The following is a 13,554-nucleotide window of genomic DNA, read 5'->3' on the forward strand; positions in this document are numbered from 1 at the left end:
ATGAAGGATGAAACCACGTGATCTCAACAGATACAGAAAAAACAGGACAAAATCCAATATTCTTATGATTTAAAAAATCCTCAAAAGCGTAGGACTGGAAGCTTAAGCCCCAACCTGATAAAGGCGTCTACAGAAAGCACACAGCCAACCTCACACTCAGAGGAAAGACCAAGCCTGCCCTCGATGGAAACACAACGACGTCTGCGTCTGCTGCTGGCTCGGCGCCACAGGCTCCAGCTTGCGAGGCATCCACACAATGACCACTAGACTGAGCTCAGCAGGGCCACGGGGCACAAAACACACCAGCATTTTACGGATTCTAAGGACCGCATTTACGGCACACGCTGTGTTGTCCTGAAGCAGACCCGGCTCCCGGTACAGAGACCTCAACGGCCAACAGTGCCGCGTCGTGAGGTGTTCAGAGGCCACCTCAGTCCTCTGTGTCCACAGACTGGGTGAGAAACGTCTTTTCGTGCCTTGAAAGGGTAAGGGGAGGCAGCGTCTGGATGGGCTTCCTGGCTGGTCGCGCCTACTGGGGCCCCCCAGGTGCTCGTCCCATCTCCGGCGTAAGCGGACGCCTCGCCTGGCCCTGTCGGGGACTGGAGGCACGTGAGACATGCTGCAGGGTCCCCAGCTCACGGTGTCCTCGGCTCTCCGTGTCCCGACCGACCTCTGGCAGGCCCCCCAGCAGACTAAGTACCGTCCGGTGTGTGAACTCATGACAGCTCTGCGTCTCGCCCCTCCCTGTAGGTGCCTGATGGCTGTCTTGGTGCCCGCGGCCTCCACTCACTCCCGTCTCTTCCCTGACGCCGCCGAGAAGGCCGCCACCGCCCCCGGCCCGCCCGGGCCGCCCTGCCCCCGCAGGAGGTGCTGGCAGAGTAGAACGGCTGGGCTCCCCTCCGTGCTAGCAACACGTGCTTGGGGGAAAAGAGCGCAAACTTCAGTGTCCTTCTAAGAAGAAACAGTACCAAAAAAGACCAACACTGAAAACAGGCAAAGGACACACGTCAGGTAACTTACCGAAAACAAAAACACACGGTCGATAACACCAAGAAATGTGGACCCACCTTGTCCTGCAGGCAGGAAAACGGCGCCGGGGGAAGGGCTCTGCAGCAGCCATCACGCAGGACGACCCTAACAGCTCACACGGGCGGCCTGGGCACCCTCAGACCCGTGGCGCCATCACTGGGCTCCGCTCCTCGTTTGCCTCAGGGGCGTGATGGCCGCACACAAGCTGGGGGACAGCAGGAACCAGCAGCACCCTGCCGGCCAGTAAGACCCACGTTTTCAAACATGCTTCTGAAAACACGGCTGGTTGTCAAACGGAAAGGGGAAACAGACGCCCGGGCTCCAGGCCGCGTCCAGAGGGCAGCACGTCGTTGGCCCTCAGCACCAGGGCAGCACAGACAGCGACACTGAAAAGCCAGAATCTTTATTTACAAACACGCAAAACCGCAAGCCATCCTAATATGCTTAGAAGAGGAAAACAGAGGAGGACGGAGCAGTGACTTTCGGGGGTTCACACCGCTCTCCCACAGCGCGGGGGTGGGAACCGCTCTTTGTAGCAGGAACAGTGGTCCCGGAGGGCAGGGCGATGGGGGACTTGTATATTTCATAACACCTTTATTTTCAAAATCATCTAAAATAGACATGCATTATTTTAAAAATAAAACAATCTTGTAAAGGATTAAATCAACGATATCAAAACCACAAACACTACTTTTTCAGGAAGATGCAAAATCAGTGAAGTCAGATGAGTCGATAAAGATGATTTATTACTTTGTCTAGGAAAGCACTTCCAGGACAGTGAAGGGGAGGCTGCACTGGGCGGTCCCACCACCCACACCGTGGCTGGCCACAGACTGACCACGGACACAACGGTACCACACACCGCCCTCGGCGCACTTCGCATTCGACACAACCGATGCAGTTAAGATACATATTAAGAAAAATAAATATTCTGCGCCCCGTATTTACAAGGATCAACTGTTCTGTCCCCTGCCCCTAATTACTACAAAATCAGGAAGCTATGATTTGACAATTAAGCACAGTATTAGCTGTTAGTGTCAGTCTGGCACAGACGTGGTGCTAAAAATCCAGAATCTTACCGAACCATATTTATAAATACACAAAGTTGCAAACCTTAATGGGCTTAGATGAAGAGGATTTTTTAGAGAAAGCAGAAATGATTTTGCTTGGGTTCCCCGACCCCTTTCACAACAAACCAACGCCCCTGCCATGTCCAGGCGGGGAGGGGGAGGCGTGTTGTCCGTGTTCAGGTCGCTCCCTGGCGACGGCACAGCGCGGTGAACCCCTTCCACCGGGAGGGCGGGCGGCAGGCAGGGTGCCTTCAGAACTTGAACAGGTCGATGAAGTGCTGTGGAGACACGGGCATGAAGCAACTGTCGGGGTCGGTGGCGGTGCAGGGGTGCCCCGAGTCCTGCGGGAGCAGAGGAGAGGCGTCACCACAGAGCGCCCGGCCCCATCACAGCGCCGTGTGGAGCACGCGGACCCGCGTTCCAAAGACGGACAGCCACGGGGAACTGGCAGCAGAGACAGGTGGCCCAAGCCAGAGGGCCCAGGACCGGGGGTTCCCTGCCTCCCTGGCCTGGCCCCACACCTCCATTCCTGCGCTGTCCCTCTGCTCCCCTCCTGGCGCCCCCTGGGGGCTCACACTCGCTGGAGACCGGGATCCTGTTCAACAGGAAGAGTGGCTAAGGGAACAGGTGCTCCGCCCCTAAGACCGACAAGCTTAAAAGGAGGAGGAGCCTAAAGAGCACAGGCCGAGTCGGCCCGCGAGGCACCTGCCGTGGGGGCACCGGTGCCTGAACGAAACCTCACGGACACGACTACAATTTCCCCCTCAGCACAACGTCCCCCCAAGGACCTCCCGAGAACGGCTCGCAGGGGCGGTTCTGGCCGGCTGGGAGCATGCATGCACGCGACACAAGGCCTGGTCTAGCAGAGGTACCTTGAACAACAAAGCAAGGCGGCAGTCCTTTGAGATCGTGGAGAAAGAACCAGGAGGAGTGCAGGGAAGGGAGGGAGAGAAAGGAAAACCAACGTTAGAGAGCAGGCCGCACGGGCATTAGCTTGGACGGCAATGATCCACAAACACAGGGGAAACCATCCGGTAACTCGGGGGCAGTGAAGACGTTCGTAGAGCCAGCGCGTGGAGCACGAGGACCCGACCGTCCTGACACCAGGACCGGCACTGCCCTTGCCTTGGGAGCCTCGGCTGAACACTGGCCAGGCTGCAGCCCGAACCACTCACGACCCCAAAGCACACGCAAAGCGAGGCTGAAGTCTCCAGTTTGTACCGAAAACATCTGTAACACATTCTGGAAGGTCATTCGTTCTCCCTCACATCCCCGCATCTGGGTTGCCAAGTGCCCACCGTCCACTGTAGACACTTTCACTCCGGCCTGTGCTTTGTCTGCGCCCCATCCACGCAGCCCGCTGCCTTCCCCACACCCTCCCCAGCCCCCCGCCCGCCCCCCGCGTGCCGGCCGGCCGTGGTCCTGTAGGCACAGCGTGCGGGCAGGCCGGGAGCCTGCTGCTCATCGCAGAGCCGCCTGTGACCTCTCCCGGTCCCGCCCGGGGCCCCGGACCCGCTGCAGACGCTGGTTCTGCATGTACTTTGGTGGCAGATGCTCCACGACAAAGGTCCTGGCCTTACCTGGCTCCCCAGCCTGCCCACACCGGGCTTTCATGGGTGTTTCACACAGAGATTCGGTTGCCCCTGTGTAACCACTGAGGGAGGGCGCCTTCCCAGGGGCCTCCTGAGGCCCTGAGACCAGATCCCACTCAGGGACCTATCCAATGGCACCACGAGGGCACCGTTGTGGGTTTGCGTCGGCCCCACTGAGCCCCAGAGGCAGGGACGCAGGGAGCGGTGAGCCTGGTCCCAGCGGGTGAGACCCCCTGCACTCCTCTGCCGTGTCCACGAGCCCCTGTTGTGTGTGATGTGCACACAAGCCTCCCCTCGCGCCCCAGGGCTGGTGACACGGGCCCGCCCGTGCCCGCCTGCAGCCCCGCTCCCCTGACACACCTGCCACTCCCTCACCCGTCGGACCCAGGCGAGAACACGCCTGCTCACGGACGCTCTGCGTACCGCCGTTCCACTGTGAGACTGGAGCCCTACTGAAACAGACGGCGGGGACCTAGAAAGAAAACCCCACGTGACGCTGCCGACCTTCCATGTCCTAAGTAAACCTCCATTCAAGTAACGCAGGAAGCACCCTCCACACCGCTGCACTCACGGCTCGCCGCGGGCCACCCGAAAAGCACGAGTGACGCTACCGCCAATGTACTCGGAGAAGAGAAAAACCTCAAGGGGTTGTCTCCTTTCCAACAATGCAGAGTTTGCCATGTGAGCCGCCTGACAAGTTACAGATAAACGCACAGCAAAAAGCAGAGCAGGGACGGTGCTGACCAGGCAGGAGCCGACGGCCATCCCCCCAAGAGCGCGGGGGGCCACACCCACGCGGGCGCACACACAGATCACGCTCGCCATCGAGCAAGCAGGGACATCGCATGACAATGTATTCGCGGTCAAGGAGACCGTGGGAACACATCCCAGGATGAAGGAAAACGGACTGTGACATGAATTACCCTCCGACCACGGACAGACTGAGCCCCCGTCTGCGTAGCGGGAAGTCACGGGGTGAAGGGCTGCCCGCACCCCAGGGTACTCGGATTGCAAGTGTGAGTCGGGAGACGCTGGTGCAGTTTTGTCAAATACGAAAACCGCGTGTCGCTCTGAGAGGCTAGGACCTCCCTGCTGCAGGGGCTTGGTGTGGGGGGGAGCCGCAAGGAGGCGCCTGCCCGGGGTCCCGGGGGCACAGGGCAGGAAGCCAAGTGTGGGGCACCCGCTCAGGAGTGTTCTTACTTTATAAAGGACGGGGACGCTTTGGCCCCTTTCCCTCAGGCTGGCAGGAACGCGGCACCGCCCAGGACCAAGTGCCAGGGGCCCCGGTGCCCCTGGAGACCCACGTCCCCGAAGCAGAAACAGACGCTTCACTGCCCGACGTTTCTGACTCAAACCGCGAGCTGTGTGGTTTACTCCCGTGAATCTACTCCCCCGCCCCGACACCTGGTGAAATCAATCTCACGTTCTCATCACAACTTCCCGTTCTTCCCACGCTCACACCTAGCACAGAGGCGGACTCTGCGTGAGCCCCACTGAAGGCGCGAGGCGCTCACCTTCCAGAAGAGGATGCTGCAGTGACGGCAGAAGTGCAGGGTGTCCCCGTACTGCTCCCGGGGCGGGTAGTGCTTCTGGAGCGCGAAGTACATCAGCTTCCACTCCACGTGGCCCTTCTCCGACAGGATCAGATGTCTGCAGAACTGACACACAGACGCCGCTGAGCACCGGCCCATGGCTTCACAGCCCCCGGGGGCCCCGCGGCGTTTCAAGGGCCGCGGAGTGCACAAGCTCAAACTCCCGTGGACTGAACCGGTGAGGGATGAACCACGTGCCCCACGGTGTGTGTACAGCGGGACAGCACGTGGCAAGTGTGAGCACCCTGGTCTGGAAGGACGCCCACGACCTGTCCCGAGTAAGATCACGTCACCTACGTGAGGTACCTAAGGACTTGTACCTGGAGCACACGAGGAGCGCTTGCATCTCTGTACAAGACAACTGATCGAAAACGGGGCAAAGGACCCGGGGCAGAGGTGGCCAGGGCGCCACACTCCCGTCACCAAGGACACAGACGAGGTGCCACTGCACGCCCACTCACTCAGCCACGATGGAAAAAAAAAAAACAGGGGCGCCTGGGTGGCTCAGTCGTTAAGCATCTGCCTTCGGCTCAGGTCATGGTCCCAGGGTCCTGGGATCGAGCCCCCCATCAGGCTCCCTGCTCAGCGGGAAGCCTGCTTCTCCCTCTCCCACTCCCCCTGCTTGTGTGCTCACGCGCACACGCTCTCTGATAAATAAATAGAATCTTTATAAAAAACCACCACCCGGTAACCAGGAGCACTGGTGAGGGTGTGGGGACACCGGAACCCGCATGCTCGGCGGCCAGCAATGTACGATGGTGCAGCCGCTGGGGACAACGGCGCGGCAGCTCCTGCAAATTTTGACAGCTGCCACGGGACCCAGGATTTCCACCCCTAGGTGCACACCCACGTCCACACAAAAACGTGTACGGCAGTGTTCACAGCTGAAGAACTCGTCAAAGCCACAAGGTGGAAACGACCCTGATGTCCACCAGCCGTGGAGCGGAAACGGGGTCCGTCCACAGACAGCGTGCTGACCAGCCCCGGAGCGCGGTGGGGCGCTGCAGGCTGCGGCCGGGGTGATGAGCAGGCGGCCCGCAGCATGGTCCCACTGGGAGGGGAGGTTTTCCAGAGCAGGGAATGGTGCAGGGACAGGGGCCGGTGAGGGGCCGCGTCGGGCTGGTGCTCGCTGCCGAGGAGACGCTGCGGCATGTGAGGAAGCAGGGCGGACAGGATTCAGCCTTGGGAAACGGGGGCTGCCTCCTCCGCGGAGAAGTCGCTTCTCTGTCTACTGCCCTCTGGACCCCTCACACCAGCCTCGTCTGTCCCCAGGGCGTGCGCTTCTGAGACCCACCGCACCGGACCAGCCCCAGCACTCTGGCCTCTCCTTCACCCACACCTGCACTCCCAGCCACCACCCTCCTCCCCGCCGCTGACACGGCTTATCCCCCCTGCAGCAGGCCCCTCCAACAAACCCCCTGCTCCCAGTGCTTCCGCCGCCATTCTAAGTCCACCGGGAAAGCCCCAGGACGTGGTGTGGCCGCTGCAGCCTCGTGCACAAGACTCTGAGGGCCGGAGGCACCCGCTGTTTTCCCAAGGACACCGCACCCCCAGGCCCATCCTCTCAGACTGACAGCCTCCCCTGGGCCACGCATCCCTGATCCCGTCCTCCTGCTCTTCTGTCTGGGCCGCAGGCAAGCCCGCCTCTGACGTGCTGCATCTGGGCATCTGGCCCCCCCGCACCCCGCCCCATGCCACCCTGTGCGTAGCAGGTGGCCCACACGTGTGTGCGGCTCTCACGGAGCCCCGCGTGACGAGTGAGCAAACCGACACCCAGCAGCTCCCACGCGAGGGCGCTTTGAGGCAGTTCCCACCCTGGGTCTGCAGGCGCGGGGTGCGGGGAGGGGAGGCCGGGAGAGCCGGGTGCAGACGCTGGGGCAGGCAGGGGACACACGCCAGCCTCCCTCCAGGTGATGCGTCCCGCGCGCCGGGGCCCGAGGCCGCCACACTCACCTGCTTCTCGGCAAAGTGGTACTGACAGAGTTTCTTCCACAGATGCCTGTCCTCGCTGAGCATGGACAGCGTCGGGGTCACCTGGCCTAGCGTGACGATGTCCCAGCCATCGGAGAGTCGGTACAGGATGTTGTTGAGCATGTGCAAAGGGAGGTCACTGAGCGTGAGGCCGTCATTCACCTGCGGGAACGGAAACGGACAGGGTTTCACTGCGTGTGATGCCCGGGCGCACCTAGCGGCCCGCTGAGAGCGGGTGCTTCAAAATGCGACGCAGCCGAAGAGACAAGACCAAGGCGTCGCCATCCCTCACACTCGGCCACGTGAGCCCTGAGCCCCCATGTCAAGAGATAGCTGGCCGCACGGGGACCCCGGAGGAGAGGCGGGAGCAGAACAGAGGCCCGTCTGTGCCCTCGGCTCCTCCAGACTCTGTCCGTGTGCAGGATTCGCTCGTCAGACACAACACAGAGACCACGTGGAGAGACGGCAAGGTCCGAGGACAGAGGAAACAAAGCCACCGACCTGCCACCAAGGCCCCGTCCAGCTGTCAGCATCTGGTATCAAACGTAGAAGCCACACCCTCCCTCCCACAAGCCTGCGGGTGTGTCCCGAGAAAGGGCGCGACGTGGTGGGCAGAACCCGTGCGTCGTCCTATCGGGAGGGAGGGGAGGACGCAGATGGACAGAAGAGGGGAGCACGAGGGGACAGAACAGGGGGCCGGCAGAGGGGTGGCAGAGGGGCAGGGGGCAGACGACAGTGTCGCAGCCCTGGGCTGGGCATGCACCCACGCCACCTCGCACAGAACGAGCCTGCACACCTGGCCGCAGCCTCGTGCTTCTGACGGGGCTCACTGTCCTTGTCCCCAGTGGTCACCCTGATGACAGCTGGCTTCTTTCCGGCTTCTGCTCTGTTCGGTGACCCCAGCGCCCCCGCACACAGCGCACATCCACGGGGACATGACCAAAGCGGGGCTGCAGGGAGGCGCTCAGAGGCCGGCGGTGCCGTTTTCCGAGTCCCTGCCGCTGCGGCGTGGCCTTCCTGTTAGAGAAATGCTCTCCCGGCACCGTGTGTGCGGGGACCCGGGAGGAGGCGTCCTCTGCCCCCCGGCAGAGTGACGGCTCACGGCTCGTCTCGGAGGACACCTCGGCGGCAACCCTGCCATGGGGTCCTCGGCACCGGCTGCCCGTCTGGGGAACAGCCCGGTGCCCGCAATGTCACCGTGCAGCGTGGTCACGCGTGTGTCTTCGGGTCCCGCCATCCCACGGGCACGTGTGCCTGCGCCCCGACGGGCTGCACGGCGTGAGCGGGTGACAAGGGGCTCACACGGAGCAGGTGTGACCACAGGGTCTTGTGGGCTGGCCCACGGCAGAGCACACACAGATCGCACACGCATGTGCCGATCCCGGCCAGGTCTTCACGCCGTTACAGGAACGACGGAGACGCGTTCTGAACGGCTGCTTGGTGCGTCCTCCTTTGAAGAGGAGCTTGCGCGTCAGGAGGAGCTCATGGACGCCCCGCTGCGAACATCCTGAGCTTGTCAGAGTGTGAGGTGCTACGAAAACCCTGGATGCACGAGGCGCGAGAACCCAGCACCACGACACGGTCTCCAGGCCTGAGGTGACCGCCGACCAGACACATGGCCGCCACACCAGCAGCTTCCGTTGAGACGGCTGTGACCAGTCCAATGTGAAGGGGCATGAGCGGCCCGCTGGACAGTCCATGGGGGGCGCGGGGCCTTCAGCTCAGCCCCCAATGTCTGGCTCAGCCACTTCCCGCCATGAACCCCTTAACCGCGTCGCCGTGCGCGCAGGAACACGGCTCTGGGAGGCCTTGCTAGTGCACCAGCCACAGTGCTCCCCGCTCCCGTGGAAGCCGATCTGTCCTCACTCGGGTCCCTCACGCTGCTGTAGCTCCCGGAGGACCGAGGACAGAGAACCTGGCGCGTGAGGGGCCGTCGAGGGCTGTCCCGCCTCCCGCCCGTCGCTGCCTCGGGGAGCTCGTGCCACCTTCCAGCACACAGCGGCAGCAAGGGGTCTGTCCCCACGGGCTGGACCCCAGGCTCAGGCCCCAGGACTCTCGCACCAAGGCCCCTCCCATGCACGAGCTCGCCTGACCCCAGGACACGCACAGTCCCGGCTGTGTCCTGCCCGGGCTGCTCGGCTCCCAGCACACAGTGACCCCCCGAATCCAGGCTCCCTCCCATCTGGCCACACACTTCTCTTCCCCAAAAGGCCTTCGGCCCCTGGTTTTGCAGTGACCGCTGGAGCTGCCCGCACTGGCTCACGGGGCCACATCTGTGCGTGTAAGGGGTCAGCGTGACCGCAGGAGACACCATCACCCCCGGCTGGGGCCGCAGGGCACGAGGCCACAGGAGAGCCAGCTCCGAGCGCGCGGCCGGGCCCCGTCAGGACGGCGTGCCCACCACTGCCCTCCGTCTGTGCCGCCCCCAAGCTGGTGTCAACAACAGAAAGACCCTAAAGCAGGCCAGTGGCTTTTCGGTCCTGCCGGCCGGCCGAGGCGAGGAGGAGAGACCCCGCCTCTGGTCTTTCCCCTCCCGCCCCCCTGCCTGTGCTGAACACACACTTCTCTCTACGGCGCACTTCCCAGCCTCAAGCTCCCTGCTGACCACAGAGCCCCGCTGGCCACCTGCCCCCAGCTCACTCACTGCGGTAGCACCACCATGTGGGCCGGCCACGTGAGGGACCAGTGGGACCTGGGGCGTGGCCGTTCGTGTGAGGCTTCCACACTGTGCGCGTGTTCACCTCACAGACGGACCTCCCGACCACAGCCCTCAGCCGTGGGGGACACGTGGGGGGACAGTGTGACGGCTCGTCTGGACCCGCCTCACCGGCGCTGAACGCAGGACTCCCCCGTGTAACTTCAAGCCGTACATAGGGAACCTCGACTCCTCTGTAAACCTCGTGTTTACACGGCAAAGGGCTCAAAGCTAAGGCTTCCCACGGTCACTCCTGACAACAGCCACTTTCTCGTGGGGCCCCAGACGCGGGGGTGAGCACGCAGCATCCCCACGCCGGGAGGGCGGTTTGGAGAAGATGGGTCACCTCTCGGGCCCTGAGAGACACGTTCTGTTTATTCTTTCTCTTACAGAGCCCCAGGGAGGCACAAAATACCCCGAGACGCAGACCTGAGCCGACAGTGTTAACACTCCTGCAGGTGAAACTAGTTCCTGGGATAAACAAACCCGAGCAGAACCAGCGGCGTGACCTGCACCACCTTCTCCCCTGGTCGCCCCCGTTCACTCTGCCCGAGAACCACGCACGACCCCGGAGGACAGAGGGAAGGGGCAGCATGGACGCCGCGTCACGCGGAGTCACTGGCAGAACAGGCAGCCGTGACTCGGGGGCGGTGTCGTAGCCCCCGACGTCTCATTTTCCCCCGAAGGCTCGTCACCCGTCCCCTTCTCCACGACGACCATCCCCACTGTCTGCCCAAAAGCAATCTACGCCACCACAGGGCCTTCTGGCCCAAATGCACCTGAAAACAAACGCTCCAACAAGCGGTCAGGGTCTTTCACGCGCCCCCACGGGGGCTGAGGACCCTCGCGTGTGACCCAGAGCGCGTCCCGCACCTTAGTGACCTGCAGGTTCTGCAGCTGCTGCTGCCAGTGGAGGATGGTCTCCAGACGGCAGATCCAGATGTTGATGTTTCCCACCAGCACGGACTTCCCGACGCCCCGGATGAGGATGCACAGGGTGGAGCTCAGGTCCTGCAGGAGGTCCTTGATGAGGCGGGGGTTCTGGTGGTCGTCGAGGACTGGAACGCACAAGAACACAGACTGTGGGAAGGTGAGAGAGACCCAGCGCCACGCGTGGACACACCACAGAAGGGGAAGGGGGTGCCGACCCGCGCCCAACATGTGCGAACCCAGGGGGCGTGGTGTCGATGGGACGGACCCCGCATGACTCCGCTCAGAGCGGAGGGGTCAGAGTTCGATGGGACGGGGGTCAGTGCGGGACCACGGGACGTTCTGGTGGCAGGTGGAGAATGTGCTTCATGCAACCAAACTGTGTGCTTAAAAATGATTAAAATGGAAAACTCAGGGTATGTGTATTTTACCACAATAAAAATAATGAGCTAATTTCACTGCGACCCCAAACTGGCATCATTTCTGAGACACAAGTGTGATGAAATTTAAAAGAACGTCAAATATTGCCTGATAGTGTGATTCTAGTTGCATCGACAATTTTGGCTTTAAAACCGGCAGCGTCTGTCTTCCCTTACACTAATCCCAAGGAGCTTACACACGTGATCATCAATTCCCACACACGCATAAACTCATGGCGTGAGCATTAAAGTTCCTTTTACTATCGGCGAGGGATCGATCAAGACAGACTGAAGATAAAGCCTCAGGCTCATGTGAGGCCACGCTGGTTACGGAGGCGCACGGCTGAGGCGCATGGCTGAGGCGACAGGTGAAACTTCCCTGAGACCCGGGGGTTCTTCATCCTCCTGTGGGAACAGCCCGTCCCAATACGACGGCGTTACGTGGACGGAGGAATGAAGAGAAGCCCCATCTCCTCACACTGCACTGGTTATCAGACACATCGGTCACCAACTTACCCTTCCGGACAATTTTGTCCAAAATGTTGAAGTAATTCTTCTGCGCCACGCCACTCAGCGACGTTAACTGGGATTTCGCAATTAGCTGCAGGAGCTGAAGGAGGAAAGGACGCACGTTACTTAGTTTGCAGGCAGAAGCCACAGGGACCTGCCACCACGCTGCCTTGTCCTCTTCAGAGACCCCACGCCTGTCACTGTCTATGGCGTTCGGTCGTCTCTGAGGGTGGGACATGGTTTCAAAGGGCAGATCCCAGGAGACTTTTACCTCAGGCAGGTTCTCCTCAAGGTTGTCTTTAAACGTTTAAAGACAACGTTCCTTGGACCCACCTTTCCCCTCGCATTCCGACCACAGGGCTGTCTTCCGTGGCCTCTGCAGCTGAGGGGACCTTCGGTCTCCCCTTCACACTCACCCTGTGTCCTCCTTCCTCATCTGCCCACCCATGCCCCTGCATCCCCGTGTCCGCTCCTCTCAGGCCCCTCATCCACCCCACCAGCGCCTCCTGTGCCCATATAGACCACGTCCGACTCCCCACACCCCCCACGGGGATCTGCCTCCATGGCCACACCCCTGACAAGACGCCGAGGTGCCGGGTGGCGGCGTCACGGCTCCCTGATGCGCCTCTGCTCAAGCTGCGTCCTGCACCGCTTCTGCGGGGACCCCAGCACTGCTGCCCTCCGCCCAGGGAACCCAGAGCCGGGCCTCCCTGGCCAAGTGGGAACACACCTGCTCACTTCTCCCCGGACCGTTCCCGCCCAGTCGACGCTGCTTTGAGTAATTACGCCTGCCTCCTGGTTCTGTGGACATGGATTCCCTACCTGCCCTCCCGCTCACCTTGCTGGTTTCCAGAGGGAGAAAAGGAACACACGTAGACTGCGGATGGTACAAATAGGACGATCACGCAACGATCTTCGGGGGAGAAAGCATCTAGTAACGCGTCCGTAAGCGTCCCCCGCTGCAGCGGTCACAGACACACGCCACAGGGCACCGCCCACAGCTCCGGGCACATCAAACCGGACCAGCCTGAGACAGGCCCAGTCCTTCCCCCGGCTCCAGATCTTATCACCCACAGGTCGCCCCCACCTGCCGGCTTCAGAGAGCCTTCAGTGATGTAAAATTTCATAATGTGATTTTTAAAAGTCTTCTCAATCTTACACATTTAACAAAAAAGGAATGTGACTGAAACTCTGTAATACAGAGCGTTCTAACCAGCCGTCCTGAGCCTGAGGAGAACCGTGACCCCGACCCTGGGCCCCCGCAGTCTGGGCTGGTGTCCTGGGTTGGCTTCGGGGCCCGAGACACCCCCCTCCCCCGCCGTCCCTCTGCTCAGAGGCCAACGGGCGTCCCGACACAGACTGTGTTTGAAACAAGCCTCCCGTTTGGGGATCAGCTTGAGCGCACGGTTTGTGAGTGGGGATTCCCACTTCTTGCTTTGTCCCTTCTCTCCCCTTTCCCAAGGACTCTTGTCTTATTCAGACTTCTAGAAGCGGCAGAAGGACCACTATTTCCTTCAAATTATATTGTGACGCAATTTACAACTTTACTCTTGTTACCGGACCCCTTGGTGGCCCTGTCATCATGCAGGGTGTCTTGTTGACAGTACTGATGTGGGGACAGAGCCGGGCTGGGTCCCTGCAGACCCGTGAGACGGACCTTTCAGGTTTCTGGAGGACGTGCTTCTGCCCTCTAAAGAACAAAAGCCCACATTCCCAGTGTTCCCACGCCAACACATACCCGTCTAC

At 61.3% G+C, this 13,554-nt stretch overlaps 1 protein-coding gene across 8 annotated transcripts in view; it reads right to left on the minus strand.

Moving 5' to 3' along the window:
- Window positions 1–1,749: 1,749 nt before the first annotated feature.
- The window catches only part of FBXO25 (F-box protein 25), a 53,170-nt gene continuing 41,365 nt past the window's right edge, over window positions 1,750–13,554 (minus strand). Inside the window, exons 6-11 of one of the 8 annotated variants that reach the window (XM_078069909.1) lie at window positions 11,815–11,908; window positions 10,823–11,007; window positions 7,237–7,416; window positions 5,206–5,341; window positions 2,972–2,998; window positions 1,750–2,377 (exon numbers count right to left, since the gene is read on the minus strand). In XM_078069909.1, coding sequence (XP_077926035.1) covers window positions 2,067–2,377; window positions 2,972–2,998; window positions 5,206–5,341; window positions 7,237–7,416; window positions 10,823–11,007; window positions 11,815–11,908 — 933 coding nt within the window. In that variant the 3' untranslated portion in view covers window positions 1,750–2,066. Of the gene's footprint in view, window positions 2,441–2,971; window positions 2,999–5,205; window positions 5,350–7,236; window positions 7,417–10,822; window positions 11,008–11,814; window positions 11,909–13,554 lie in introns of all 8 variants that reach the window. The other 7 variants (XM_036117498.2, XM_078069912.1, XM_036117501.2 and 4 more) reach the window with 7 other exon arrangements.

Source organism: Halichoerus grypus, chromosome 3 (genome assembly GCF_964656455.1).
Source record: "Halichoerus grypus chromosome 3, mHalGry1.hap1.1, whole genome shotgun sequence".
In the NCBI taxonomy this organism is placed as follows: Eukaryota; Metazoa; Chordata; class Mammalia; order Carnivora; family Phocidae; genus Halichoerus; species Halichoerus grypus.